Raw genomic sequence first — 26,207 nt, forward strand, 5'->3', positions numbered from 1 at the left:
CCGCAGCTCTGCGTCTCCCTCTGAACGTTCTGCTGAGCTTTAAAAATAGCAACGCTGAGGGGAAAATGTGTTAGGAAAGGCATCTAACATCAGGGTGTCTTGAGGCACATCTTTAGCTAAGACATTTCCCATGGAACCCTGCAGCTATAAAAGCCTCAAACGGAAAAGAAATGTTTGCCTAACAAGCTGAGTGAGCGGGACTACGGGGAATGGGCCACTGGCCGGGAATCGAGGGTGCAGTGCAGGGGCCTGGGACTCGAGGGTGCACAGGCCCCAGGGAAGATCTGGAATTCTGTCTGAAGGGAAGCAGATTGGCTCTGTTGCCAGAATGTCAAAAGCAGAATGTTTGGTGTTTGCTATGACAAGCATTCTCACAACCCACCCAGGACTGCTAGCGGGCTCTCTTCACTTGCGTCGCCCCACAGCTGCCACCCTGTAGAGCCACATTCTCCCTGCATGTGTGAAGCCTTCGGGAAAAAAGGCATAAGATGACTTTTTATTGTCTCAACACTACCCAGTGCACAATGATGGCATCATTCTTCTGTGCCAGACACTAGAGCCCTTCTGGTCTCACCGTGACCCCAGGAAGTCAGTCTTATTACCAGTATTTTAGTTGTAGAACTGTGGGCCCAGAAAGGGCAAGTCACTTGCCCAAGAACACAGCTACTCTGGGCCAAGTGCCCTTGGCACTCAAACCCAGGGAACAAAGAAGTTGCTACACAGACATTTATTATGTTTGTCAATATATTTAGGGTCCCTGATCAGAACATCAGAATACTGACATGGTAATCATTCCACCCCAAAAACGCTTTGTCAGAATGTGATGAATCCCTTCCTACTCTGAGAAGCCTTGAACATGATTCTAAAGGGTTCTATGGCCAAGGACGCTGTGGGAGGAGGTGAGGAGGAGAGGTTGCTCAGCATCTGCCCACGCCCTCAGCCATCCACATACTCAGGCGGAATGCACTGCTTCCTCTCCCAGGCTGTGGAAGGGGTGGAGGTGGGAGGCAAAGAGGCCATGATTCTGAGCACACCTTGTGCTAGGAACCTCAGCTGCTTATCTCTTGAGGACACTTGTCTTCTAGAGCCCAGTCTCTGTTCTTTATAAGTACCCTGGGAGGCCCTTCCTGTGCATCTGCTAATTTATATTCCCTCAGGCAGGCCATATGCTGAGTTCTGAGCACCCAGGAGCCGTGAGGAGTGGCCACTCAGCTTCGCTTTTTGCCTCCCCTGCCCGGTGTTTCAGATGTGCCCAATGTAGAGGAGTTGGCTCCAGGTCCCCCTGTTGCCTGCCTGTCCTGCACCCATGCTGCCCAGAGGCCCTCGGAAGGCTCCTGCCAGGTCTTGGAAAGCTCGGCCGTGCTGAGGCCTTTGACTTAAGCGTAACCACAGCTAAAGATGGGCTTCAGCCTCCCACACTGTCCCCAGGACACAGCCTCCCACGGGAGTTCCCTCCGAGAACGAGCTAAGAACCTTCCAGCAAACTCGGTTTGGCTAGCAGATTTTATTCTGTGGCTCTCTATCGTTCATCACTTACAATCCCCACAGCATTCTTGTCTATTTGAGACAGTCTTATTACCAGTATTTGCAGCTAAAAATTTCCCAATGCCCTAAAAAAACAACAGGCACTAGAAAGTCTCTTGGGCATATGGCTCCATGTGGGGTGGTGGCGAGGGAGCGTGTGAATTGCTCTACGTTGCTTTTGCACCCTGCACCACCCTTTGTAGATGTTCCAGCTCTGGACCCGCTCCCAGCCCCACTCCTGCCAGCCACCAAGGCTGGGAGAAACGGCTGTGAGCTCACGAGAGGCAGGTCCTGGAAGTTTGATGCTTTAATGGCAGCAGAAAACCAGGGACTGCAGAGACTGTCAGGGAAGCCACAGCTGCCAGCAAGATACAGGACACACTGAGGAGTTCTCTGTGTCCAGCAGGCCCAACTGAGCTTCTTTCTCAGTACCTTTGTGGGTACGTGGGGCATGCACATAGTAGGGCCTTGGCAGTGGAGGAAAGAAAGAAGATGTGGGCTCAGTTGGGCTCCCGTGGGAACACAGCCTGGGCAAAGCTCTCTTAAAGACACCTCTCAGCTGTTGTGAATAACGTTGCTGTGCCCATGGCAGTGCAGATATCTACTCCAGACCCTGCTTCCATTCTTTTGGGTATGTATGTACCCAGAAGTGGGATTGCTGGGTCATATTCTGCTGGTAATTTTGGAGGAACCACGCTGCCATTTTCCACAGTGGGTGTGCCATTTCACATTCTCACCAACAGTGTTCAAGGGTTCCAGTGTCCCTACATCCTCGCCAACACTTGTTAGGTTGTGTTTTTTGACAGTAGCCATCCTAATGGGTATGGAGTGGCATCTCAGTGTGGCTTTGATTTCTATTTCCCTAATGGTTAGTGATGCTGAATGTCTTTTCATGTGATTTTGCACATTTGTATGTCTTCTTCTTCCTCTTCTTTTTTTTTTTTTGAGATGGAGTTTCTCTCTTGTTGCCCAGGCTGGAGTGCAGTGGTGCGATCTTGGCTTACCGCAACCTCCACCTCCCATGTTCAAGCGATTCTCATGCCTCAGCCTCCTGAGTAGCTGGGATTACAGGTGTGTGCCACCACACCAGGCTAATTTTGTATTTTTAGTAGAGACGGGGTTTCTCCATGTTGGTCAGGCTGGTCATGAACTCCTGACCTCAGGTGATCAGCCCGCCTCAGCCTCCCAAAGTACTGGGATTACAGGCATGAGACACTGCGCTGGGACCTTGCATGTCTTCTTTAGAGAAATGTTTGTTCAGATCCTTTGCCCATTTCTTTTCTTTTTCCTATTTCTTGTCTATTGTTTTTCTTTTTCTTTTTTTTTTAATTTAATTTAATTTTAAGTTCCAGGATACATATGCAAGACGTGCAGGTTTGTTACATAGGTAAACATGTGCCATGGTGGTTTACTGCACCCAGCAACCCATCACCTAGGTATTAAGCCCCACATGCATTGGCTATTTATCCTGATGCTCTCCCTCCCCCCGTGCCTCTCCTCCTGACAGGCCCCGGTGTGTATTGTTCCCCTCCCTGTGTCCATATGTTCTCATTGTTCAGCTCCCATTTATAAGTGAGAACATGTGTTTGGTTTTCAGTTCCTGCATTAGTTTGCTGAGGATAATGGCTTCCAGCTTCACCCATGTCCCTGCAAACGACATGATCTTGTTCCTTTTTATGGCTGCATAGTATTCCACGATGTATATGTACCACATTTTCTTTATCCAGTCTATCATTGATGGGCATTTGGGTTGATTCCATGTCTTTGCTATTGTGAATAGTGCTACAATAAACATACGTGTGCATGTATCTTTATAATAGAATGATTTATATTCCTTTGGGTATATACCCAGTAATACCCAAAGGGATTGCTGGGTCAAATGGTGTTTCTGTTGTCTTCCACAATGGTTGAACTAATTTACATTCTCACCAACAATGTAAAAGTGTTCCTATTTCTCCACAGCCTCACCAGCAACTGTTGTTTCTTGACTTTTTAATAATCGCCATTCTGACTGGCGTGAAATGGTATCTCATTGTGGTTTTGATTTGCATTTCTCTGATGATCAGTGATGTTGAGCTTTTTTTCGTGTGTTTCTTGGCTACATAAATGTCTTCTTTTGAAAACTGTCTATTCATATCCTTTGCCCATTATTGATGGGGTTGTTTTTTTCTTGCAAATTTGTTTAAATTCCTTGTAGATTCTGGATATTAGACCTTTGTCAGGTGGATAGATTGCAAAAATTTTCTCCTATTCTTTAGGTTGTCTGTTCACTCTGATGATGGTTTCTTTTGCTGTGCAGAAGCCCTTTCTGTGCAGAAGCTCTTTAGTTTAATTAGATACCATTTGTTCATTTTTGTTTTTGTTGCAATTGGCTTTGACATTTTCATCATGAAATCTTTGCCCGTGCCTAAGTCCTGAATGGTATTGCCTAGATTTTCTTCTAGGGATTTTATAGTTTTGGGTTTTACATTTAAGTCTTTAATCCATCTTGAGTTAATTTTTGTATATGGCGTAAGGAAGGGGTCCAGTTTAAATTTTCTGCATATGGCTAGCCAGTTTTCCCAGCACCATTTATTAAATAGGGAGTCCTTCCCCCATTGCTTGTTTTCATCAGGTTTGTTAAAGATCAGATGGTTGTAGATACGCAGTCTTATTTCTGAGATCGCCATTCTGTTCCATTGGCTATGTGTCTGTTTTTGTACCAGTGCCATGCTGTTTTGGTTACTGTAGTCTTGGAATGTAGTTTGAAGTTAGGTAGCATGATTCCTCCAGCTTTGTTCTTTTTGCTTAGGATTGTCTGGCCCATTGTTTGCTTTGCTCATTTCCTGATTGGGTTGTTTGTTATTTATTGTTAAGTTGCAGGAGTTCTGTATATGTTCTGGATATTAACCCCTTATCTGGATATTAACCACATATACAAATATAATTCACAAGTATTTTCTCCTATTCTGTGGGCTGCCTTTTCCCTCTGCTGATAATGTACTCTGAGGCATAAGGGTTTTTTTCTTTCTGATGTAGTCCAGTTTATCTGTTTTTCTTTTGTTGCCTGTGCTTTTGGTGTCATATCCAAGAAGTCGTTGCCAAATCCAATGTCATGAAGTGGATACCTTGTGTTGGCTGAACCACGTGAAAGTAAACTGCAGACACCATGATCCTGAATGCGCCTGAGTACTTCCGCCTGGGTTGCCCAAGAGGAAGGACTCAAAACAGAGGCTTTCACACAGGACCCCATGCCATTATCACACTTAGGAAAAGTAACAGTCATTCCCCCTTGTTGTCCTCAATCTAGTCCATGCTCCAGTTTCCACAGTTGTCACCATTTAAGACTTGAGACTGCATGATTTTGCTGTTCTGTGATCAGCAGTTATGAAAGTGGTCCTGCAAGACCTGGGAATTCTTTCTTGTTTCTCTTATTATTCCTCAAATCCCTGAGCCTGTGAGAAGGCGGAGAATGTGGTGGCTGCTTTTTCCTTCCCCTTGGTGGTCACCTAGGAGCACTTCTGTGTTCAGAGCCACATTCCAGGGCCCTCCACTCCAAAGGACAAAAAGAGGTTGACTTTTTGCATCACTTCTGGTTGTGAAGACTCCGAAGCCCTGCAGAAGGAATCCTGGGGGAGGAGACAGTGGTGGGGCGGGGCTATGCAAACAGCTCTCCCCATTTGCCGGGGCTGCGACCTGCAAAGCCATTCCTAGCTCACTGCTCTTAAAAGTGGATGCTAGGACCGGACGCGGTCGCTCATGCCTGTAATCCCAGCAGTTTGGGAGGCCGAGGTGGGCAGATCACCTGAGGTCAGGAGTTCGAGACCAGTCTGGCCAACATGGTGAAACCCCATCTCTACTGAAAATACAAAAATTAGCAGGGCATGGTGGCGTGTGCCTGTAATCCCAGCTACTCGGGAGGCCGAGGCAGGAGAATCATTTGAACCTGGGAGGCAGAGGTTGCAGTGAGCCGAGATCGCACCACTGCACTCCAGCCTGGGCGACAAGAGCGAGACTCCATCTCAAAAACAAACAAACAAACAGATGCCAGGATGTCCAGGAGTTCAAACCTTCATACTAAAAAGTAATTTGGAGGAAAGAATGCTCATTAATTTGCACACCCTTGATTAAGTGGCAACTCAGAAATGTAGGCTGATCCTTGATTATCCTCTTTCTGTCCAAAATGGCACTGCAGCTTCCAGGAGAGGAGAATGTGGAGCAACATATTCTTTCCAAATGGCCCTGATCTGGTTCAGGAATTTCAGCCACCGAGGCTGGGTGCCAGCTGGGGCTGGCCCAAGGCAGGGTAAGGTCATTGTGGGGACTCAGGCCTCCTGGTAGGCAGGGCTTGCTTGGATCTATTGAGCCAGGGAAGCTTTCTGCTGAGTCAGGCAGGGCCTATCTCCCCTCTGCCACCCTGCAGGCAGCTCACCACACCAACAAACTTTCTCAGGGCTCCCACTCCAGCCAGGCTAGAGCTGGAGGCTGTGACACCCCATGAGTTGCCCTGTTGTCCCTGCCGGCCAGGCCCATCAACTGTGGTGGTGCAGAGGGGAAAGAGGCGGTGGGCTCAGTGGGAAGAGCACAGGCTTCCAAAAGGACCTGAGTCTGGACCCCGCTCCATCTCCTCAGTGTGACCTTGGAAGCCACACTCAGTCTTGCCCTTCCTCAGATCCCTCCAGATGACTGCACAGCCACCTAGCACAGTGTGGACCCTAGCAGGTGACAGCTGTTGCTATCACAGCTCTGAGAGAGGTCCACTGAAGGAGGGGCTGGCAAAGATACAGGAGCCTGGGGAGAGAAGCATGGATGTCGGCGAGGGTGTCTGGGCACCTGTCCATAGGAGGAAATGCTTAACTTGGGCCTTGAAGAGAGGGAACGGGGTTGCTGGCAGATAAGAGAAAGGCCGTGGAAGGGGGTGGTGTAAACGGAGATGTCGGGGCCAGTCTGTAGTGCAGACGACAAGCACATGAGGCAAGGGGTCCGGGGATGACACACACGGGACCAGGGAAGGCTGCCTGCAGGAAGGGCAGCTGAGCCGAGGGTTGATAGGGAGGGAGAAACTCCACAGGCAGCCAAGGAAGGGGTCTGAAGGCTGAGGGGACATGCTGTGCAATGGCCCTGGGGTCAAGGGGAGTGGGGAGTGTTAAGGGAGGGCAGGGATGGAGGTGTCCCAGGCCATACCAAGAAGTTAGGACTTTGCCCTGCAGCCCCCATGGGAAGTACCACAGGGTTCTTCACAGGGGGAGACAGGTACAGATCTGTGAGTCTGAAATGGGACCTACATCTGCGTGACAGGGACCCAATGCCGTGAGCCCTCTGGGGGCTGACAGCAGTGGCCAGGGTGCTACAGGCTTGGGAGAGAACGTGTGGGAGAGGAAGCACGCCATGGCCACGCCAAGCACAGCTGTTTGCAGCCTTCAGCATGTTCCAAATTCAGGCCAACTTCCACAGGACATTGACATTGTTTTTTTTTGGAGGCAGGGTCTCTCTCTCTTGCCCGGGCTGGAGTGCAGTGGCATGATCTCAGCTCAGCTCACTGCAGCCTCCACCTTTTGGGCCCAAGCAATCCTCCCACCTCAGCCTCCCCAGTAGCTGGGACTACAGGTGTGCACCACTACACCAGGCTAATTTTTGTATTTTTTGTAGAGATGGGGTTTTGCCATGTTGCCCAGGCTGGTTTTGAATTCCTGGGCTCAAGTGATCTGCCCACCTTGGCCTCCCAAAGTGCTGGGATTACAGGCATGCACCACCGTGCCCAGCCTATGGTACATTCTTATTTGCATTTAGGATATTCTATGGGCCTGGGGTTTAGCACGATGCACTGAAGGAAAGCAATGCCAAGCGGCTCCAAAAGCAAGCTATCAGGGCTTTCCACGTGTGCACGCCGAAAGGCCGTTCACTGAATGAAATGACAAGGGCCTCCCCTTTCGAGGGTCCTAAGTCTCATTCCCATTGTGGACACTGTCTTGGCCAGAAGGCGGCCAGCAGTTCCCAGCTGCCGTGAGGTCTGTGCTGGCCTCTCAGTACCCAAAGGTGCTACTTCTTGGGCTGGATTAGGGAATGGTTTGCTTATTCATCCATTGCACCAGAGTTTACCAAAGGTTTCCCCCGTGCCAGCCACCGTGCAGGCCATGCAGAGGGCAGGACAGACAGAGCCCTGACCCTCAGGTGGGGCAGACATGTGGGAGGAGATGTGCTGATTGCAGACCAGGCCAAATGAGGCATGGGAGAAGGGCTTTGGGGCAGCAGAGTCTGTGGGGGTCTGGGAAGGCTGAGCTGAGGCCTGAAAGCGGAGTAGACAATGTTAGTTAAGCTAAGAGCAAGGGGCTGAAAAGCTGTTTGTGATGGGAGACAGAAGCCATCACAAGAAGATTCTCTCATCCAGCTCTTTACACCACAAATTATGTCTCCGGCCATTCAAGACAAAGGTGGGAAATGAGAACATCATCTCTGCAAAGACCTGCCAGTTCCTGTTAGGGTTCCTGCAGGTTTCTAAATTTCACAGAGATCACTCAGGTAGAGTGGTCATGCACTCTTTCTCTATTATGCCAGAGAAGGCTATCCGAGTTCCCTGTATTAGAAATGGATGGATTAAGAGAGATCTAAACAATGGAGGAAGAAGGTGGGAATTCCAGGATGGGCTCTAAAGCCCAGGTGGAAGGGTGAGGCTTCCGTAGGAAAAGGGAGGAGATTGCAGGGAAGGAGAGGCAGGAAGAGCCAGCTGTGGACAGATCTACAGGGATGAAGCCTGCTGGGTTGTATTTCTCTGTGATTAGGGGTGCATCCAGGAGGGCACATGCCTGCCTGTGCCTAGAAGGGCTCCCCTATCCCCTCTGGCTGGCTGTGAAGGGCGGTAACCCCCGGGCCCCACCAGATCACTTCACCATCTGTCAGGCCCATCTGCTTATGGTCCTCATCAGGGACCATTCCTGCCTTTTCTGAGAGCACTAGTGCCCCTGTCACCTGCATAGCTCCTGGCTGTCTATGCCCCAGCACTGACCTTCACCTTCTCCTCTCGAGACAGGCAGCAGAGCATGGTAAGTGGCTAAGAATGCTGATGGCAGTGGCAGAGTGCCTAGGTTCTTACCTTGGCTTTGCCTCTTGCTGTTTAACCTTGGGTGAGTCATCTAACCTCTCTGAGCTTGTCTCCTCATATGTAAAAAGGTAATAATAATAGTTCCTACATCACAGGGTTCCTGTGAAGATTAAATGAGCAAGTACGAGTGAAGCACTTACTACAGCACCTAGTAAAGAGTCAAGGGCTCCATGCATTAGTTATTTTTCATAGTATTCTAATTAAACTCTGATATTGCATTTCATCATGGAACAATTTTAAAAAAAAATGGGTCAAGAGATTTTACTGCAGGGGTTGTGTCTAGATTTTGCTCAACCGTAAGTGTAAGAAAACTCCCAGCTGAGGATTGCAGCTGTATTTACTGCACTTTAGTGCAAAGTTTCTTCCCACAGAGAGACGGTGCTGGAAATTCAGAAGCCCCAGCTGGTGTATTCCTGGCTGTCAAGCTCAACAGGAGGCCAGCTTGTGAAACTTAAAACCCAAGAGGAGCCTTTGGGGTCCCCTGATGGGGAAACTGAGGCCCAGGAAAGAGTAGAGCCTTACCATACTCCCAACCCCCACCCCCGGGGAAAAAAAGACTTCAGCTCTCAGCCAGTGGGAGCTCTCAGCCAGTGGGGGCTCCCCAGGAAATCAGTTATCTAGAGCCACGGTGGGGGTGGTCACTTGGACCTGGGTCCCCAGCTTGGGCTCCTGCTTCCGGCTGCCATGTCCCCAGCAGACCCTGGTCTCAGCTGGTGGGAGCCATGGTGAGCCAAACAGGAAGGTGGGGGTGTGAGAGATTGTGCCAAAGCCTGGGCCTTTGTTATTTGTTTTTAGTTAAACTTTTCATTTAAGATCACTGTAACTCACAAGCAGCTGTAAGAAATAATACAGAGCGATTCCATGTACCCATTACCCAGTTTCCCCCAGCAGTGACGTTTTATAAAATGATAGGACAATATCACAACCAGGATACTGACCTTGATACAGTGAAGTCACAGATGGCTCCATCCCCACAAGGACCCCTCATGTTGCCCTTTTGCAGCCGCATCCCCTCCCCACTCACCCCACACCCTCCTCAGCCCTGAGAGCCGTGAGTCTGGTCTCTGTTTCTCTAGTTTTGTCACGTGAAGAATGTTACATCAGTGGAATCATGCAGTGTGGAATATTTGGGGACTGACTCTTTGGTCCCTGTTGAATGAATGGGCCCATGTTCTGGGCTTGGGCCTGGTTTGGGAGGAAGGGGCCTGGCTATCTCCTTCCTGAGAGCCACAAGCCACATTCTTAGGACTTTTGGTGGACTGAGATCTTAAGCTGTCAAAAAATCAAGGCCGTTGTGATTGGGCCAGAACTGCCACTTGAGGGGAGGGTTTGGCCCCTCTGTGCCTCAATCTCCCCATGTGGTACAGCCCTCCCCCACCTCCTGGTCCCAGTTTCCCTCTGCCCCTCACCGCCAGTCCAGGCTGTGGTTCACATCAGGGGCCTGCTCTTTCCCCGACACATCTGGTGGCTGGGCCCCAGGCCCAGAATAGGCCATTGTGTAAACAGGGTCTACGTGATCAAGACATGGAAAACGAAGCCAAGAGCAGGAAGCCGCTTGGGCCATCATTGCAATTAAACTCAGAAGCAGAGTCCCCGAGCGCCTGCTGTGCCCAGGACACTTGGGGTCAGCGGGGCAAAGCAGCAGGCCTGCTGCAGGAAGAAGGTGGTTGTAAGACATCGCTGGCAACAGGGGTGAGGGTGTGGCCCCCACCCCACAGGTCCCATAGGAGCCCTGGAGACAGCATGGGATGGGGTGGTGGCCCAGCCCAGGGCACGGCCAGCCTGCTGGAACCCATACCCCCAACAACAACAGCGTAACCAAGAGAGGGGGTGACTTCTTGGCATCAGGACACCCATCGTGTTGCTCTAGCTTCCAGGGGCAAATCTTGTCCACACGGCCCTGACTCTTTCTACGGGGCAAGGAGAAAATAAGCCGTCAACCCAGAGTGTGCACACAGCCCCTGCCTGCTTTCTATTGGCCAAAATTTGGTCATGTGACCACACCTAGCTGCAAGGGAGACTGGGAAATGTAATCTCTATTCTGAGCAGTTGTGTACCGAAGGAAACATCAAGGTTCTGTAGGGGAGAACAAGAATTGGGGCAACTAACAGCAGGCAGGTTGACAAGCTTCTCTGTGCCTTAGTTTCCTCCTCTGTGTAATGGAGAGAATGAGAGCAATTCCTCATACAGGAGAGTTATGGAGGCCCAGTGAGTTACTGCATGCAAAAACACTTAGTGCTGGGCAGATAGCCAGAGCTCAGATGTAGCTATTATTACTTTTATTACTCAATGAGACCCTGCATGTCGCAGCCCGGCACAAGCTGGTAGGTGGCGCTGCTGTTGGTGACTCCACTGACCCCAAGCCCCAGGCTCTTTTGCGGGCCCTACAGCCCTCCTTCCCTCAGGGCTCCTGGCTGACCCTGGGGAAGCACCCCCTGTGGTTGGGCTTGGCCATGGGCCCCCATGAACTGCCCTACCAGTCCCGTGTCCTCTCAGGCTCTGAGCAGATGGCCTGGCCCAGCAGGACTCATGCCAGCTCAGCTGCAGGAAGTGGCTAATCTGTCTCGTGTGGATTTACACAAATGGTCTGGTTTTTGGTGCTCAGTCCCCAGCATGGGAAGGAATCCAGGGATGGCAGGGGTGACTGCAGGACAGCCTCTCCCACTTGGTGTGGTCCAGAATTCTGGCCGAGGCCTTGTAGGGGTGGCAACAGAATGGATGTAGCTCAGTTCTTGGAAATGTTGAGTCCTAGCACAGTGGGCACCCTGGTTGCCCGGGGAGCAGCTGGCAGCGTGTTCCTTCCTCGTCCCCACATGCTCTCTGACCCTCACCCAGTCCTCACCATGTGGCCCCTCCCCAGCCCACCAAGAACCCACTGGCAAGGATGACAAACATGAGTGAAGAAGCATCATGGGTCCAAGCGCGGTGGCTCATGCCTATAATCCCAGCACTTTGGGAGGCCGAGGCGGGTGGATCACCTGAGGTCAGGAGTTGGAGACCAGCCTGGCCAACATGGCAAAACCCCGTCTCTACTAAAAATACAAAAATTAGCTGGATGTGGTGGCCGGCGCCTATAATCCCAGCTACCTGGGAAGCTGAGGTAGCAGAATCACTTGAACCCTGGAGGCAGAGGCTGCAGTGAGCCAAGATCGTATCACTGCACTCCGGCCTGGGTGACAGAGTGAGACTCCGTCTCAAAAAAAAAAAAAAAAAAAAAAGCATCAGGGGCTCACTCCTGCCCCCTATGGGCCTGAGAGATTCCTAGAAACTTCTCCCCTGATCCTGTGGAGCAGATGATAGAGATCAGGGCAGTGGAGCCTGAGCTGTCTTTATGGAGGCAGGAAGAGTGAAGCCAGAAACCCAGACAGGCCAGGGAGAGTAAGGACAGGGGAGAGAGCAGCCCCTCGAAAGGCAAGATCCACAGGCTGGTGGTTGAGGAGAGAGGACCCACATCCCGTAGAGGGGCAGAGATGGCCTTGGGCACAGCCAGGGCCCAGGCCTCCCTGTCAGGGCGTCTGACCACCCTGTGTAGCCCTGGGGGGCACGGAGGCCGAGCCCACCGCAGCCAGACCCACCCTTGGGCATCCCTCACCCCAAAGCCCATCGTCAGTGCCTGGCCGAAGCCCCTCCAGGGGCTTCTAGCATGGGCCCTCGCTTTCCAGCACAGAACCCAGTAAACTGTTCCTGCAGTTTACTGTTTGCCCCTCATCCACTTCCACCAGGTGGACACCAAATCAGTGGAGACAGAGAACAAAAATCAAATGCTATAACTGCTGCAGAGCTACTTTTTAATAAAATAATTGATGTGAACAATATGCTGCTGCTTATATTTTTTAAAATACAAATTAATACTTGAAATTTTCGTTTTTTTAATTTTTTTTGAGACGGAGTCTTGCTCTGTCGCTTAGGCTAGAGTGCAGTGGCGCCATCTTGGCTCACTGCAAAGTCCACCTCCCAGGTTCAAGGGATTCTCCCACCTCAGCCTCCCAAGTAGCTGGGATTACAGGCGCCCACCACCACACCCAGCTAGTTTTTGTATTTTTACAAAAATACAAAAAACTCCGTAGAGACATGATTTCACCATGTTGGTCAGGCTGGTCTTGAACTCCTGACCTCAGGTGATCAGCCCGCCTCAGCTTCCCAAAGTGCTGGGATTACAGGCGTGAGCCACCACACCCGGCCAATACCTGACATTTTCTATAGGCACCCATGTGTATGTGATACCCTCAAGCCTGAAAGGAGAGGCACTGCCAGTGGTGCAGGTGAGGTTTGTGGATGAACATGGCTGGCCTTCAGAGCCATGCCCAAGCCCAGCTGACCTGAATGGAATCAACCCTTCAGGCCAGAGCAGAAGGAAAAGCTACCAGGAAATAGGTCTGGCTTATGGAAGTGAGCCCTGCCCATGCTGATGGAACCCTCTCCTTCTTCTTCCAGGTCGACATTTATAACTCAGACCCCCTGATCTGCCGGGCAGGGCTGAAGGTGTGCTTCGGCATCCAGCTGCTGAATGCCGTCTCGCGGGTGGAGCGCGCCCTCCCCAAGCTGACTGTGCCCTTCCTACTGCTCCAGGGCTCTGCCGATCGCCTGTGTGACAGCAAAGGGGCCTACCTGCTCATGGAGTTAGCCAAGAGCCAGGACAAGACTCTCAAGGTGAGCGGCTGCCACTTGCCCACTTTTCCCCAAGGTGGAGGGGGGACAGGAAGGCAGCACCCCTTGGGGCACATCTGCCCAGACCCTCGAGGGCCACCTCCCAGGTCTCAGGATAGGGACCAGCCTGCTTGACCGAGAAATAAATAAATAAAAGGAATCCCAGGAGCCTATGAATTTCAAGAGAACACATGAGTCATTTGCTGATTGTTTTGCATGAATAAGCCTCAAAGGGAAAAAGAACAATCAAAAGATGTTATAGGCAAGAAAAGAATCTGCAACTGGGCACTGAGCAAATAAAATCTCCCGAGAGAGAGACATGTCCAAGCTCCAAGGACACATGTGATGCCCAAGCCTCCCTCTGCACCAGTGGTGGCTGCAGTAGCCCGGGAGCCATGGCCACCAGAGGGCTCAGGGCACACAGGTGCTGGCAGGACTTGGCAGAGCCTGATCCGTGAAGGGACCTGCCAGAGCTCTGCAGACAGGGGCCCTGAGGACAGGCCCTGCGGCTTGGTTATGTGCAATATTAGACAGCAAGACCTATATATATATATATATATATATATATATATATATATATATTTTTTTTTTTTTTTTTTTTTTTTTTTTTTTTTCAGACAGAGTATCCCTCTGTCACCCAGGCTGGAGTGCAGCGGTGCCATCTCGGCTCACTGCAACCTCTGCCTCCCAGGTTCAAGTGATTCTGCTGCCTCAGCCCCCTGAGTAGCTGGGATTACAGGTGCCTGCCATCATGCCTGGCTAATTTTTGTATTTTTAGTAGAGATGGGGTTTCACCATGTTGACCAGGTTGGTCTCACTCCTGACCTCAGGTGATCCACCTGCCTTGGCCTCCCAAAGTGCTGGGATTGCAGGCGTGAGCCACCTCGCCCAGCAAAATATATTTTTTAAAAGCCACAGTGGAACACTGCATTCATCCGTGAGAGCATCACTCAGACCGCCCTTACACCAATGTGAACCCTTGCAAGTCCCTGCGAAAGGAATCCACTAAGATTGTTTATTCATTCATTTACCCAGCTATCCATTCATTGCTTCTTTAATTCAAGTATTTATGGGGCCCTAAGTTTCTGTCAGGCCCAGAGAACAAGACAGGCAAAGGCTCTGCCCTGCCCCCCCGGAACCTGTATCCTGGTGGGATGAGCAAATAAATGAAATTCGGATGATGATGGAGAGGAGTCGGTGCCCCTAAGGAAACTCAGCAGAGTGTAGTGTAGGCATAGAGGGGGACGGGGAAAGCAGCACTTTAGATGGGACAGCCAGGCCTGCAGTCTGTTGGTGAGAAGAGCCAGTGGAAGAACCTTCCAGACTGAGGCAAGAGAGAGATTGAGGACCTGAGGCTGGCATAGGCACGCAGCCATAAGAAGAGCAGCCAGTGAGGATGCACCAGTCAGGGAGGCTGGTGGCAGGGGGCAGGGGAGCCCCACCACCTGGGAAGTCTAAACTTCTTCTCTTGGTTAGATGAGAAGCCACATGAGCATTTCAAGCCAAGGAGTGACGTGCTCTGATTTTCATTTTAAAAGCATCCCCCAGTGGCCTTGGGAAGACAGGAGCTGGGGTAAGGAGGAGGTAGGAGACAGTGACAACCAAGGCAGGTCAAGCCAGGCAGGGTGGCAGAGAGTGAGATCACTGTCATGAAGGACGAACCCTGGGTTCGGGCTTGCAGTAATGAGGAGGCTGCAATGAGACCGGAAACGCCAGGCAGAGAGACTGATGTGAGCAATGGCCGGAGTCCACCTGGAGATGCCCGTTAGCGTCGCACTGAAGTCTGGAGGTCCCTGCCAGGAATTCGGATGGAGATGGCAGGTCAGCAGTCTAGAGGCAGAAGGGAAGTCTGGTTGGAGATGTAAATTCCAGAGTCATCAGCCCGGGATGGATTTTAAAACCACTGGACTGGACAAGGTGACCAGGGACAGTGAAGGAGGGCACAGCCAAGCCCGTAGTCCAGCCACCTGCAGAGGCCAGTGGGTGGGGTGAGCCTGGACTGAGAAGGAGCTGCCAGCGAGGTCGAAAGAAAATCAGAAGTTAAGGCCATGGAACCACAAGAGGAAAGTGTTTCTAGAAGGTGAGAGTGAGCAGCTTATGAATGACCAGCACAATGTCCCCTGCCACGGCAATGGAGGTCCCTGGAGACCTCGCCAGGATAGCCACCATGGGTTGGCGGGAGTGGAAGTCAGCTTGGGATGAGCTGAGGACCCCATGGAGGTCAGGATGTGAGGCCGGGAGTGGAACCCCCTCTTTTGAGAAGGTTGCCTGACTCAGAGACACAGAAACGGGTCCAGGGATGGGGAGAGATGTGGAGTGAGGGAAGGTTTGCATTTGAGAAAGGAAGTTCAAGAACATGTTGGGACATCGTAACACATTTGAATCATCATCTGATAGAAAGGTGTTGGCCTCCTAATAATGGGAGGTCAGGGCCAGGTCCTCGGGCATAGGGAAAGGGCCCGGAGAATGCTGCAGACCCCTGCCCACTGCCCACGGTCTCCGCTCCCTGCACCTGCCTCTGATGGTGCAGCTCTGATTCCATGTTTCTCCTCATTGCAGATTTATGAAGGTGCCTACCATGTTCTCCACAAGGAGCTTCCTGAAGTCACCAACTCTGTCTTCCATGAAATAAACATGTGGGTCTCTCAAAGGACAGCCACGGCAGGAACTGCATCCCCACCCTGAATGCACTGGCCGGTGCCTGGCTCATGGTCTGGGGGATGCAGGCAGGGGAAGGGCAGAGATGGCTTCTCAGATATGGCTTGCAAAAAAAAAAAAAAAAAATCAGAAATTGGAGAAATCCTTAGCACAATTTTCTAAAAAATAACAAAAAGACATTTTTGTTATACATTAGGCTATCAGACACTGGACCTACCTTAATGGGTAGACACTTTATGCAAAAAAAGAGAAAGGTCCCAGGTGATTTTCCGCAAAGAATGTGCTAAAATGTCCACTGAAAACAAAGCCAAGCCTCTGCCCCGCCTCTCCCAGCTCCCACAAGGGTTCCAGAATTCCTGGTGTTCCCAGGACACCAGACTGCAATAACTGGAGGCGCCTCCCTCCTGCTCACCCTTCGCTCACACCCCAGCGCCCTCTCTGACCGGCCTCCGCTTGGTGGCCTTCCTCTGGCCGTGTGATGAGGTGGTTGCTGTCTCCATAGGGGCCAGCTCCCCGGGGCAGACTCACATGACCCTCTGAGGCTCAGAAAATGCCCAGCCCTTCCTCAAAATGAGCAGCCACCCATGACTTTGTGGGCTCCTTGTTAGCCTGAGGCCAGGCTTTGCAGAGGGGAGGGGGGTGAGGCTTAGCCCAGAAGGAGAACTGAGCAGGAAACCGAGGCTCTTCTCTGTCCCTTGCCCTTCCCCTCCTGCCAGGGGGAGGCTCAGGTTGGCCCCTGAGTGTTGCCTGTACTCACAAAGGCTGCCTTTCCTCTGGAGTCACTAATTTTACCTGATGCTATGAGAGAATCGTATTGAAGATGAAATGTCTAATATATAATGTATATTTTAAAGCAGAGACTATTTTGGTGGATAGGTGGGAGGGAGCAAGGGGAGTTTGAGGGAATGAGAGCTTGATGCTACTGTACAGAACTGGACAGGTTGGGCCGGCAATGGTGAGGCCAGAGGGCTCTGTGCTCCAGGAGCTAAGCCAGCAGCCTCCGAGAGGGGACTTGGCTGGGCCTTTCCTATGGGCAAGGCCCAGTGCTCTTCCTGCCCACCAGGGACCATAGAGCAGTGGCAGCCTATGGGGCTATGATCTCTAGGCCTGGGCCTGGGCCTGCCTATGGCCCAGAGCTACCCTGGGAGTGTCAGTGCTAGCAGCACAGCTACCTCTGGTGGCAGGAGAAGAGAGGCCCAGCACAGTGGCAGGCCAGGCCTTCCTTCCCAGGTCTACATGGAGCACTCGGTGACCCAGAGCAGGGACTGGAGGCACTCCCAGCCCTGCCCCAGGCCACAGCAGGACAGGCTGGGACAGGCCTCACCCAGGCCAAGGCTGGCATCAGCCAATCTTTCGGAGCCGAGGCCCTGGGCCTAGCCTGCCCTTCTCAGGTGCCAATACCACCCCAGCCCTGCCCTTGGCCTCACTTTTTCCCAGCAATAAGTGGGGTTCACCACTCGCCTCGGGAATACTTTCACCTTCTAAATGGGACTTGCTGTTACCTCAGGAGGCTCCTTAGTGCAAATATGACCCTGGTCAGGGCTTTGCCACCGTTGAAGCCCTGCAGAAGGTGCAATCTAGGGGTTCTGGGGCCACGGAGGAGGAGGCCACTTCCCACCAGGACCCCCAACATGAAGTCTAGGCGTTGGGGGCTCCCGCCCTTCTTCCAGCAGCGGGAACTGCCACTGCTCTCCCAGGCCCTGTTCTGGAGGCTAACCTTGGTTCCTGGAGAGTGTGCCCCTCCACCCTCCCTCCAGCAGCCTTGACCACACCATGAGAGCCAGGAATGGGTCACCCTGCTGAAGATCACTCTGTGCCCTGGGGGAGGAGCCAAGCCCTCACCCGACAAGGGGCAGGTGGGGGCTTGGTTGCTGACCCGGCCTAAGTCCCCACAGAGCACCTTCTGTAGCTCCAGCTTGTCTCCCTGGCTTCTCTCTGAAGGAGAAAAATGTAAAATATGCACTGAGAGAGAAAGCCAGCCCCGCCTGCTCAGTCAGCCCTGGCAGCAGGGCAGCCATGGGAGCTCAGGAAAAGCAGGAACCCTTTCCAAAAGCCCAGAGATGCCCTGGGCTCAGACCTGTAATTCTCCCAGGAGCTGTGATAGAGCAGGTCACACAAAGTCCCTACGCCTCCCTGCCACCTCCCCCAGACGCATGTGATGGCATCAATATTCCCCAAATTGAATATCGGCATGCGGCCTGACCAGGGACTCTTTAGATGCATGAATTTATTTATATGAAGGCTCTCACAGAGACACACACAGCACTTCAGTAGCATTTGCATTCCTGGTTAAAGAATCACCAATATTTAAAATAAAAACTTTCCGGAAATTGGGACTGTCATGTTATCCGAAAGGGCTGGTACATCCGCCCACCATGTCCCCTTGCTGGGTCAGGAGCCAGCACAGGACCCTGCACGTAAGCGTGCCTGACGTCTCATGCGCGGCCACGCCAGAGCCGGTCCCTGTCCTTGGAAAGGTGTCAAGCTTTGCGTTGAGTTCCTTCTCAATACTGATGGCTCCGTGCTGACATTCTGAGCTCTGGAGTCGCACCAGCGCAGGGGCGTAGAGGAACTGAGGTTTGGAAGGGATGCCAGGTCTCACATAGCTTGGCCTCGAGAAGGTGAGAGGAAGGCAAAGGCCAGGGAGGGGACCCAGAGAGGCCTGGCACACAAGGCCCAGGCACCACCGTCAACACAGCCCAGTCCATACAGAAATGGGTTTCATGCCTGAAAAGCTTTTTACAGAAAGATGCCGCCTGTAGCCGGTGACAGCCGCAACCCTACAGGCCTCAGTTCCTTGCAGAGGCGAGGGGTAGAGAGTCAGCCTCCCTCCCTTCCAGCAGCGACCCAGCTTCCCTCCACTTCCAGGTGGTGCTGGGCTCACCGAGGGAGCACTGGTGGGTGCTCTGAAAACCCACGGGATCCCACCCCCAGGCCCACCTGGGTCCCATCTCACTCTCTTCTTCTTTCACCAATTGCTAACATAGACCTTATTGGGATCACGATGTCTTCACAAGCCGGCTGTTGGGTTTGCTGTCACTGTGGCTCAGTCACATCCCTGTGTGTATACTGTCTGCGGGGCACATATGTATCCGTTTAGAGCTAAAGGAATCAGTGTACGCTACAGCTAATCCTAATAAATCCGATGTTTTCGGAATGGCGTCTGTCTGTCCGTCACAGTAGCCTCTGACCCTGGATGGCAATCTTCCTTGCCGAGAGCACAGCAGGCCCTTTTTTAGACAGGCTGATCCCTGCCCGAGCCATGCCTGTCACCTGATACCAACTCCAGCAGTGCTTCCCAGCCTCGATCAGCGTGTGTGGAGTTTATCTTCTCCCATCCACGCTTGGAGCATATTTCTAAACACACACATCCACTCGCAGACCCTGCCCTGCCACTGGGGAGGACGGAGCCCAGGCCACCCTCCCTGCGCCAGCTTCAGGTGGCTTGTGCTTTCTCCAGGGCCCCATATAGATGCCAAACCCATCCCCACACAAGCTGGGCTCTGTCCGGACTCAGCCCTCCCTCCTCAGCATAGGGAACCTGGCCTCCTGCTGCTGGGCATCCTCCATGCCCCTCTCCATTCCATACCGACACCTGGCCCAGCCACTCTCCTCCTAAGTGTGGCCAGGATCATGTGGGTTCCTTCCAGCTGCACGGCTGTCACCAGCGTCTGAGGGACGGCAGCAGCAGCCTCCTTGGCAGGCCCCACTTTCTCTCCTGCACCCAGCCCGTTTCCACACGGAGGCGAGAGGGCTGTTAAAGTATGAGTCAGACTGTGGCCCTTCTCTGCTCAACATCCTCCGGTGACTACCATCTCACCTAAATAAAGGCCACGGTTCTTGCTGAGGCCTACAAGTGCTGGGCCTTTGGCCTCCTTGCCTCCCCTCTCCCCATCTTCCACGTCCACTCGGTCCTCGCCATGCCAGCCTCCTCACGGGCTGTCTTCTCAGTGAGGCCCTCCCCCAGGTGCTGCCCTGCCTTCTCCTCCTCCAGCACACTTGTTGACATCTGACATGACAGATCTTCTGCTTGTCTGCTTGGTAGCACTCTGTCCCCTCCCATGTGAGCTGCAAAAGGGCATATCCCAGAGGCATACCTCTGCCTGCTTCCCAGAGGGTCCCTGGAAAGACCTGCCTGATAGGGCAGGGAAGGAAGGAGTGGGTGAGTGAATGAATGAGTGAGTGATGGAATGATGTGTTCTCTTTATCCTCTCTCTCAGGAGGAGCCAAGCCTCCATCCTATGCAGGGCAGGTGAAGGCTCAGGTACTAACTGAGCCCAGGTCCCCACAGAGAGCGCCTACCATAGCCCCATATTATCTCTCTGGTTTCTCTTTGAAGGAGAAAAATGTAAAAAGTGCACTGACATGAGTGAGTGAGGGACTGTGCAAGTGAGTGAATGAATGAGTGAGAAAATGAATGCGTGAGGGATTGAATGAGTGAGGAAATGAGTGAGTGAATGAATGAGCAAGGGAATGAATGAGTGAATAAGTGAGTGAATGAATGAGGGAATAAGTGAATGAGGGAATGAGTGAGGGAGTGAATGAATGAGCAAGGGAATGAATGAGGAAATTAGTGAATGAATGAGTGAGGAAATGAGTGAGAAGAATGAGTAAGTGAATGAGGGGATGAATGAATGAAGGAATGAGTGGTGAGGGAATGAGAATGGATGAATGAGGAAAGGAGTGAGTGAGAAAATGAATGAATGAATGAAGGAATTAATGAATGAAGGAATGAGTGAGAATGAGTGGGGATGAATGAAGGAATGAGTGATGAGGGAGTGAGTGAGAATGGATGAGTGTGGGTATGAATGAGTGAGTGAGATCATGAGTGAATGAGGGGATGAATGAAGGAACAAGAGTGAGGGAATGAGTGAGAAAATGAATGAGTGAGTGAGGGAATGAGTGATGAGTGAATGAATGAGGGATGAGTGAGGAAATGGGTGAATGAATGAAAATGAATGAGGGGATGAATTGAGGAAATGAGGGGATGAATTGAGGAAATGAGTGGGTGAGGAAATGAGTGATGAATGAGAGAATGGATGAGTAAGGGAATGAATGAGCAAGTGAAGAAATGAGAGAATAAATGGGTGAATGAGTGAGGGGATGAATAAATGAGGGAATGAGTGAGGGAATGTGCGATGAGGGAATGGATGGGTGAGGAAATGAGTGACAGAATGAATGAATGGGTGAATGAGTGAGAATGGATGAGTGAGGAAATGAGTGAAAGAATGAGTGAATGAGTGAGGGGATGAATAAATGAGAGAATGAGTGAGTGAATGAATGGATGAGTGAATGAGTGAGGGGATGAATAAATGAGAGAATAAGTGAGAACTGAGAGAATGAATGAATGAGAATGAATGAGGGAATGAGGGGATGAATGAATGAGGGAATGAGTGAGCGTGGGAATGTGTGATGAGGGAATGAATGAGAGGAAATGAGTAAGAGAATGATGAATGAGTGAATGAGTGAGGGGATGAATGAGAGAATGAGTGCGAGAGAATGAATGAGGGAATGAGTGAGGGGATGAAAGAATGAGAGAATGGATGAGTCCATGAGTGAGGGGATGAATAAATGAGGAAATGAGTGAGCGAGAGAATGGATGAGTGAGGGAGTGATGAAGGAATGAATGAGTGGCCGAGGGAGGGAGAGAGGGATGGAAGGAGGGAGGAAGGAGGAAGGAAGGCTTTATCTGAGCCAGGCACTGAGCTGGGAACTGGGTGTGGAAGCAGGGTTGGCCTCGCAGCCTGGCCACCCATGCAGAGGCCCAGACCCCACGCTAGAAGGTCCGTGCGTTTGGGTGAGTGCTCTACTGTTGCTCTCTGGAAATTATTAATGCTCTTTGAGCAAGGGCCCCACGTGCTGTTTTGCACTGGGCCCTGCAAACCACTCAGGCCCTGGGTGGGTGGCACCTGGCCTCTGTGCAGAAGGTCCCCCAAAGGTGTGCAGACCTGAAGGACAGCCTGTCCTCTCCAGGCCCTCATGCTCTACTTATGGCCAAGCAAATTCTGCCCGGAACTTCACTGTATCAAACCTAGAGCCAACAACGTTTGCATTTGTTGGCTTTTCCAGCCTCCTCCATGAACACTCAGGCTCATCACAAGCTCCTTACTGGGCACCTGTGATGCTCCAGGCACGGTGTCCACCGCTGGGAGGAACAGTGACCAGGGCAGAACAAGGTGGGCTGCCCTCACAGAATGAGGACCCAGGGCAACACGGACTCCCACCCCAGAGCCTAACAGCAATGGGCAACCAGTGGCCGCCAGCACAGCCTGGGGCCAGCACAGCCCTCCAGAAGCCAAAGGTGAGCAGGAGCGGGCTGGGGTTGGGGCACAGCAGAGGGGTCTGAGGGGGAGTTTTCGAGGTGCAGAGAGCTCAGGGTGGCCCCAAAACTGAGAGACTCTCAGGATGGCTGGAGCACAGGGGTGAAGGGCATGTTCATTTGGGGCCCTGCAGGAAACAGCTGCACCTAACCAAGGGTGGTGTCACTAAAGGGGTCAGCAGCGGATGATGCAGCGTCCGCGGCCAGCCACAGCAGGGAGCAGACCCTCAGAGCAGCAGTTGCGGGAGAGCACCACCTGTCGGTTGGGGCTTTAGGTAGAGGGTTGCCCAGCCCCACCTTCACTCTTCTTCCTCTTCTGGTGGGTCAACAAGCCATCCCTACACTACCTTTCCTGTGCAAAATGGAGTTTATTTCCTTTCCATCATTGCTCATTTTGTCATTGTCCAATTGATTTTTCTTTTTTTTTTTTTTTCTGAGACAGAGTCTCACTCTGTTGCCCAGGCTGGAGTGCAGTGGTGCAGTCACAGCTCACTGCAGCCTCAACCTCCTGGGCTCAAGCTATCTTCCCACCTCAGCCTCTAGAGTAGCTGGGACTACAGTCTTGCGCCACCATACCTGGCTAATTTTTTATTTTTTGGAAAGACAGTCTCAGTGTGCTGCCCAGGCTGGTCTCAAACTCGGGCTCACACCATCCTCCTGCCTCAAGCCTCCCAAAGTGCTAGGATTACAGGTGTGAACCACCACTCTGAGTCTATTTTTCTGTCTGTTAAAAATTTGTGGGTATCTTGAGTTGGGAGAGAACACATATAATTTTTCCAATAACACATGATGAAAATATTTTTCATTCAACAATAATTTTTTTTTCACCTGGGAGTAGGAATGAATTAAAGAGAAAAACATGTGTTGTTTTATTTTTAATTTTAACGGTAGCACAGCTACATTACAGAAACTAAACAGAAATCAGATCAAATATCCCCAGCTCTCACGCAGCAACTCTTCCTCTGGTTTAGGGATGATGGAGGAGTCTCAAACCCAGGACCTCTGTGTCAAAATGTGTCTTCTATTAGTCTATTTTAACATTTGTCAGAGTAGAGCACACTTCTGAATTTAAATCAACCCAATTTTAGAACGAAGTATTAGACACTAAATTTCAAATTCCACGATTGTAGTTCACTACTCCTGTGTGGCTGTCTGTGCTATGGGTTTCTCACTTAAGCCTGGGGAGCACCCCCTAGTGCCTGAATGTCCTCCACCTTTTCCTTGTGGACACGGAAGCTGCACTGACCACCTCGTGGTTGCAGGAAGCTCTGCGCATCCATGCTGTCTCACTTCCTTCCCCACTTGCTGCTCGCTGCGGCTGCTGGCAATGTTTCCTGTTGATTTGCAATACTGCATTGGACACCTTCCTACACAAGTGTTTCCCAATCGCGCTGTCTTCTCTGCCTGAGGCTAAAGTGAGGAATGGGGCTGGGCGCAGTGGCTCATGCCTGTAATCCCAGCTCTTTGGGAGGCTGAGGCGGGCAGATCACTTGAGGTCAGGAGTTCGAGACCACCCTGGCCAGCATGGTGAAACAATGTCTCTACTAAAAATATGAAAATTAGGTGGGCATGGTGGCGGGTGCCTGTAGCCCCAGCTACTCTGGAGGCTGAGGCATGAGAATCATTTGAACCTGGGAGGTGAAGGTTGCAGTGAGCCGAGATCACACCACTGTATTCCAGCCTAGGTGACAGGGATAGACTCTGTCTCAAAAAAACAAAATAAAATAAAATAAAATAAATAAAATAAAATAATAAAATAAAATAAAGTGAGAAATGGTGTGGTGTGGCTGGGGAATGCTGCCCCAACAACCACACAGCCTAGTTCTTGAGGGGTGGCAGTTCTCAGACTGCAGCTCTCCCCGAACAGGTGCCATAGCTGGTACACCTGGCTGTATCTGCTGTATCAGTGAACCACTAAAATACCAACTCCAGATAATTTTTCCTTAAACTGCCCTCTTACTAGGGTTTTATTTAAAATTTGTTCAAGATTGGAAACTTTATGATTTCAAATAATATCTGTAAAGAAAGGTTTCATGTAGTAGCTCATTTTCTCCCCTAATGCATATGAAAAGAAATGCATAGGAATTAAAATTTTTCATTTAAATATTTAAATCTCTCTTGGCACACCAGAATTTGTGTGTGCTCTGAGGTGAGACCTGCTGGTGTTAGGCCACTAGCATGGCCTCACCCTTCCCTTCCTGTGTGCCCCAGGGCAACCAGAGCGAGCCCCTCACTCCCCTGCTCCCACCTCCCACCCACCAGGTGGACTCAGCCTTTGTTTAACAAACACACCAGGCTCAGGATAGGTCAAACACTAGGTAAGAGGGAGTTGCCATAATCACCCCCAATTTGTGGGCGGGCAAACAGGCAGAGCGGTGGCCAGCAGTGAAAGGCAGAGCTGCGGTGGGGGTTGGGCCTCTGGCTGCAGCTCAGCTCTGGCAATGCGCAGACCCCTGCCAGCCCATCCCATCTCAGGCTGTTTTCAGGCTCCCAGGCCCTTGCACAAACTACAATCTCCACCCACAGGCCCTACCCAGGACACCTCCCCAACACACTCATCACCTCCTGCAGGCTGCACCATGACTTTCCCAGCTGATCCCTCACTAGTGGTCACTTCAGACCCACAACTTCCCCATGTGACGACCAACATGCCAGTGCAACACGGCTGAAAATGCACTGGGGAGGAAAAAGGAAAAAAATCCAAAAATAACATAGTAAAAAGGCATGAAGAAGCCGGGCATGGTGGCTCACACCTGTAATCCCAGCACTTTGTGGGGCCAAGGCAGGCGGATCACCTGAGGTTAGGAGTTCAAGCTCAGCCTGGCCAACAAGGCGAAATCCTGTGTCCACTAAAAATACAAAAATTAGCTGGGCATGGTGGCGTGCACCTGTAATCCCAGCTACTCAGGAGGCTGAGCAGAATTGCTTGAACTCGGGAGGAGATGGCAGTGAGCCAAGCAAGATCGCACCACTGCACTCCAGCCTGGGCGACAGAACGAGAATCCGTCTGAAAAAAAAGAAAAGGCATGAACAGCTGTGAAATAACTGCAGGGAGGGTGGAGACACCCGATATTAGAAGCCCTGTGAAAGAACCAGCCTTCCTTTCCTCCCCCAGGGCCATGACACGACACTGAGTTTAACCCGGTTAGAAGGCAGAGAGGCCTGGGGGGTCCACAGGCCTGCAGCTCATCGTGAGAAATCCCCTTGCGGCTCAAATACCCCAAAATGAAGGCCCAAGCAACCACCTCAGAAGCAGGAGCTTCTCTCTGACCTTTTGCCCCCTTCTCTCAGTCTCATCACCCCCTGAGGCTAGCCACAGAAACTAGAATCCCTCTTCCCCTAGGTGGGCCCTAGAAACCAGAGCCCCCTTTCCCCAAAGCCAGCCATAAAACCTAAAAACAGGACTCGCACTTTCCCTCTGCCCTATCTGTGTAAAAACTGGCCATAAAGTAATCATCTGACCCACCTTGTTTGACTATAGGTCATAAGACCCCCATTCCAGAGGGTCCTGCCCCACACCCAGAAGGCAGACAGGCAGGCTGCTCAGAGAGACCAAGAAGAATCTAGACAGGCCTGGCTGCGTTTCCCTGTTCAGTCAGCATAGGATCCTGCACTTTTCGCCAATCCCATTTCTACTCGGCTGGCCACACTTTGCTGAGCCTGAGCCTAACAATGGACAGCTTCCCATCTTTGGGTCTTCATTCTGAAGACGCCTATGTCTACATGCTAAATAAATTTGTGTGTCTTTTCTCCTGTTACTCTGCCTTTTGCAAGTCAATTTTTCAGTGAACCTTCAGAAGGCCAAGGAGAAAGGTCTCCCTTGGCCCCTGCAGCTCACCTTCCCAAAATAAGGTGGCAGCCCCTGCAGGAAGGGCCACAAGGGCCTCCCTGGGGAGAAGACTGGCACTGGGCTGAGAGAAAATGGTCATTTTGGTCCTGGCCCTCTCCTGGAATGAGGCCCACCACAACCAGCGTCCACGG

At 51.5% G+C, this 26,207-nt stretch overlaps 1 protein-coding gene across 7 annotated transcripts in view; it reads left to right on the plus strand.

Annotated features, from left to right (window-relative positions):
- The window catches only part of MGLL (monoglyceride lipase), a 134,083-nt gene extending 115,019 nt beyond the window's left edge, over nucleotides 1-19,064 (plus strand). For 5 of the 7 annotated variants that reach the window (XM_009238420.4, XM_002813165.5, XM_054551293.2 and 2 more), the window contains 2 exons: nucleotides 13,037-13,252; nucleotides 15,809-19,064. In XM_009238420.4, coding sequence (XP_009236695.1) covers nucleotides 13,037-13,252; nucleotides 15,809-15,934 — 342 coding nt within the window. In that variant the 3' untranslated portion in view covers nucleotides 15,935-19,064. Of the gene's footprint in view, nucleotides 1-13,036; nucleotides 13,735-15,808 lie in introns of those variants that run through there. The other 2 variants (XM_054551292.2, XM_054551291.2) reach the window with 2 other exon arrangements.
- The last annotated feature ends 7,143 nt before the right edge of the window (nucleotides 19,065-26,207 follow it).

The sequence above is a fragment of the Pongo abelii genome, chromosome 2 (genome assembly GCF_028885655.2).
Source record: "Pongo abelii isolate AG06213 chromosome 2, NHGRI_mPonAbe1-v2.0_pri, whole genome shotgun sequence".
NCBI lineage: Eukaryota > Metazoa > Chordata > Mammalia > Primates > Hominidae > Pongo > Pongo abelii.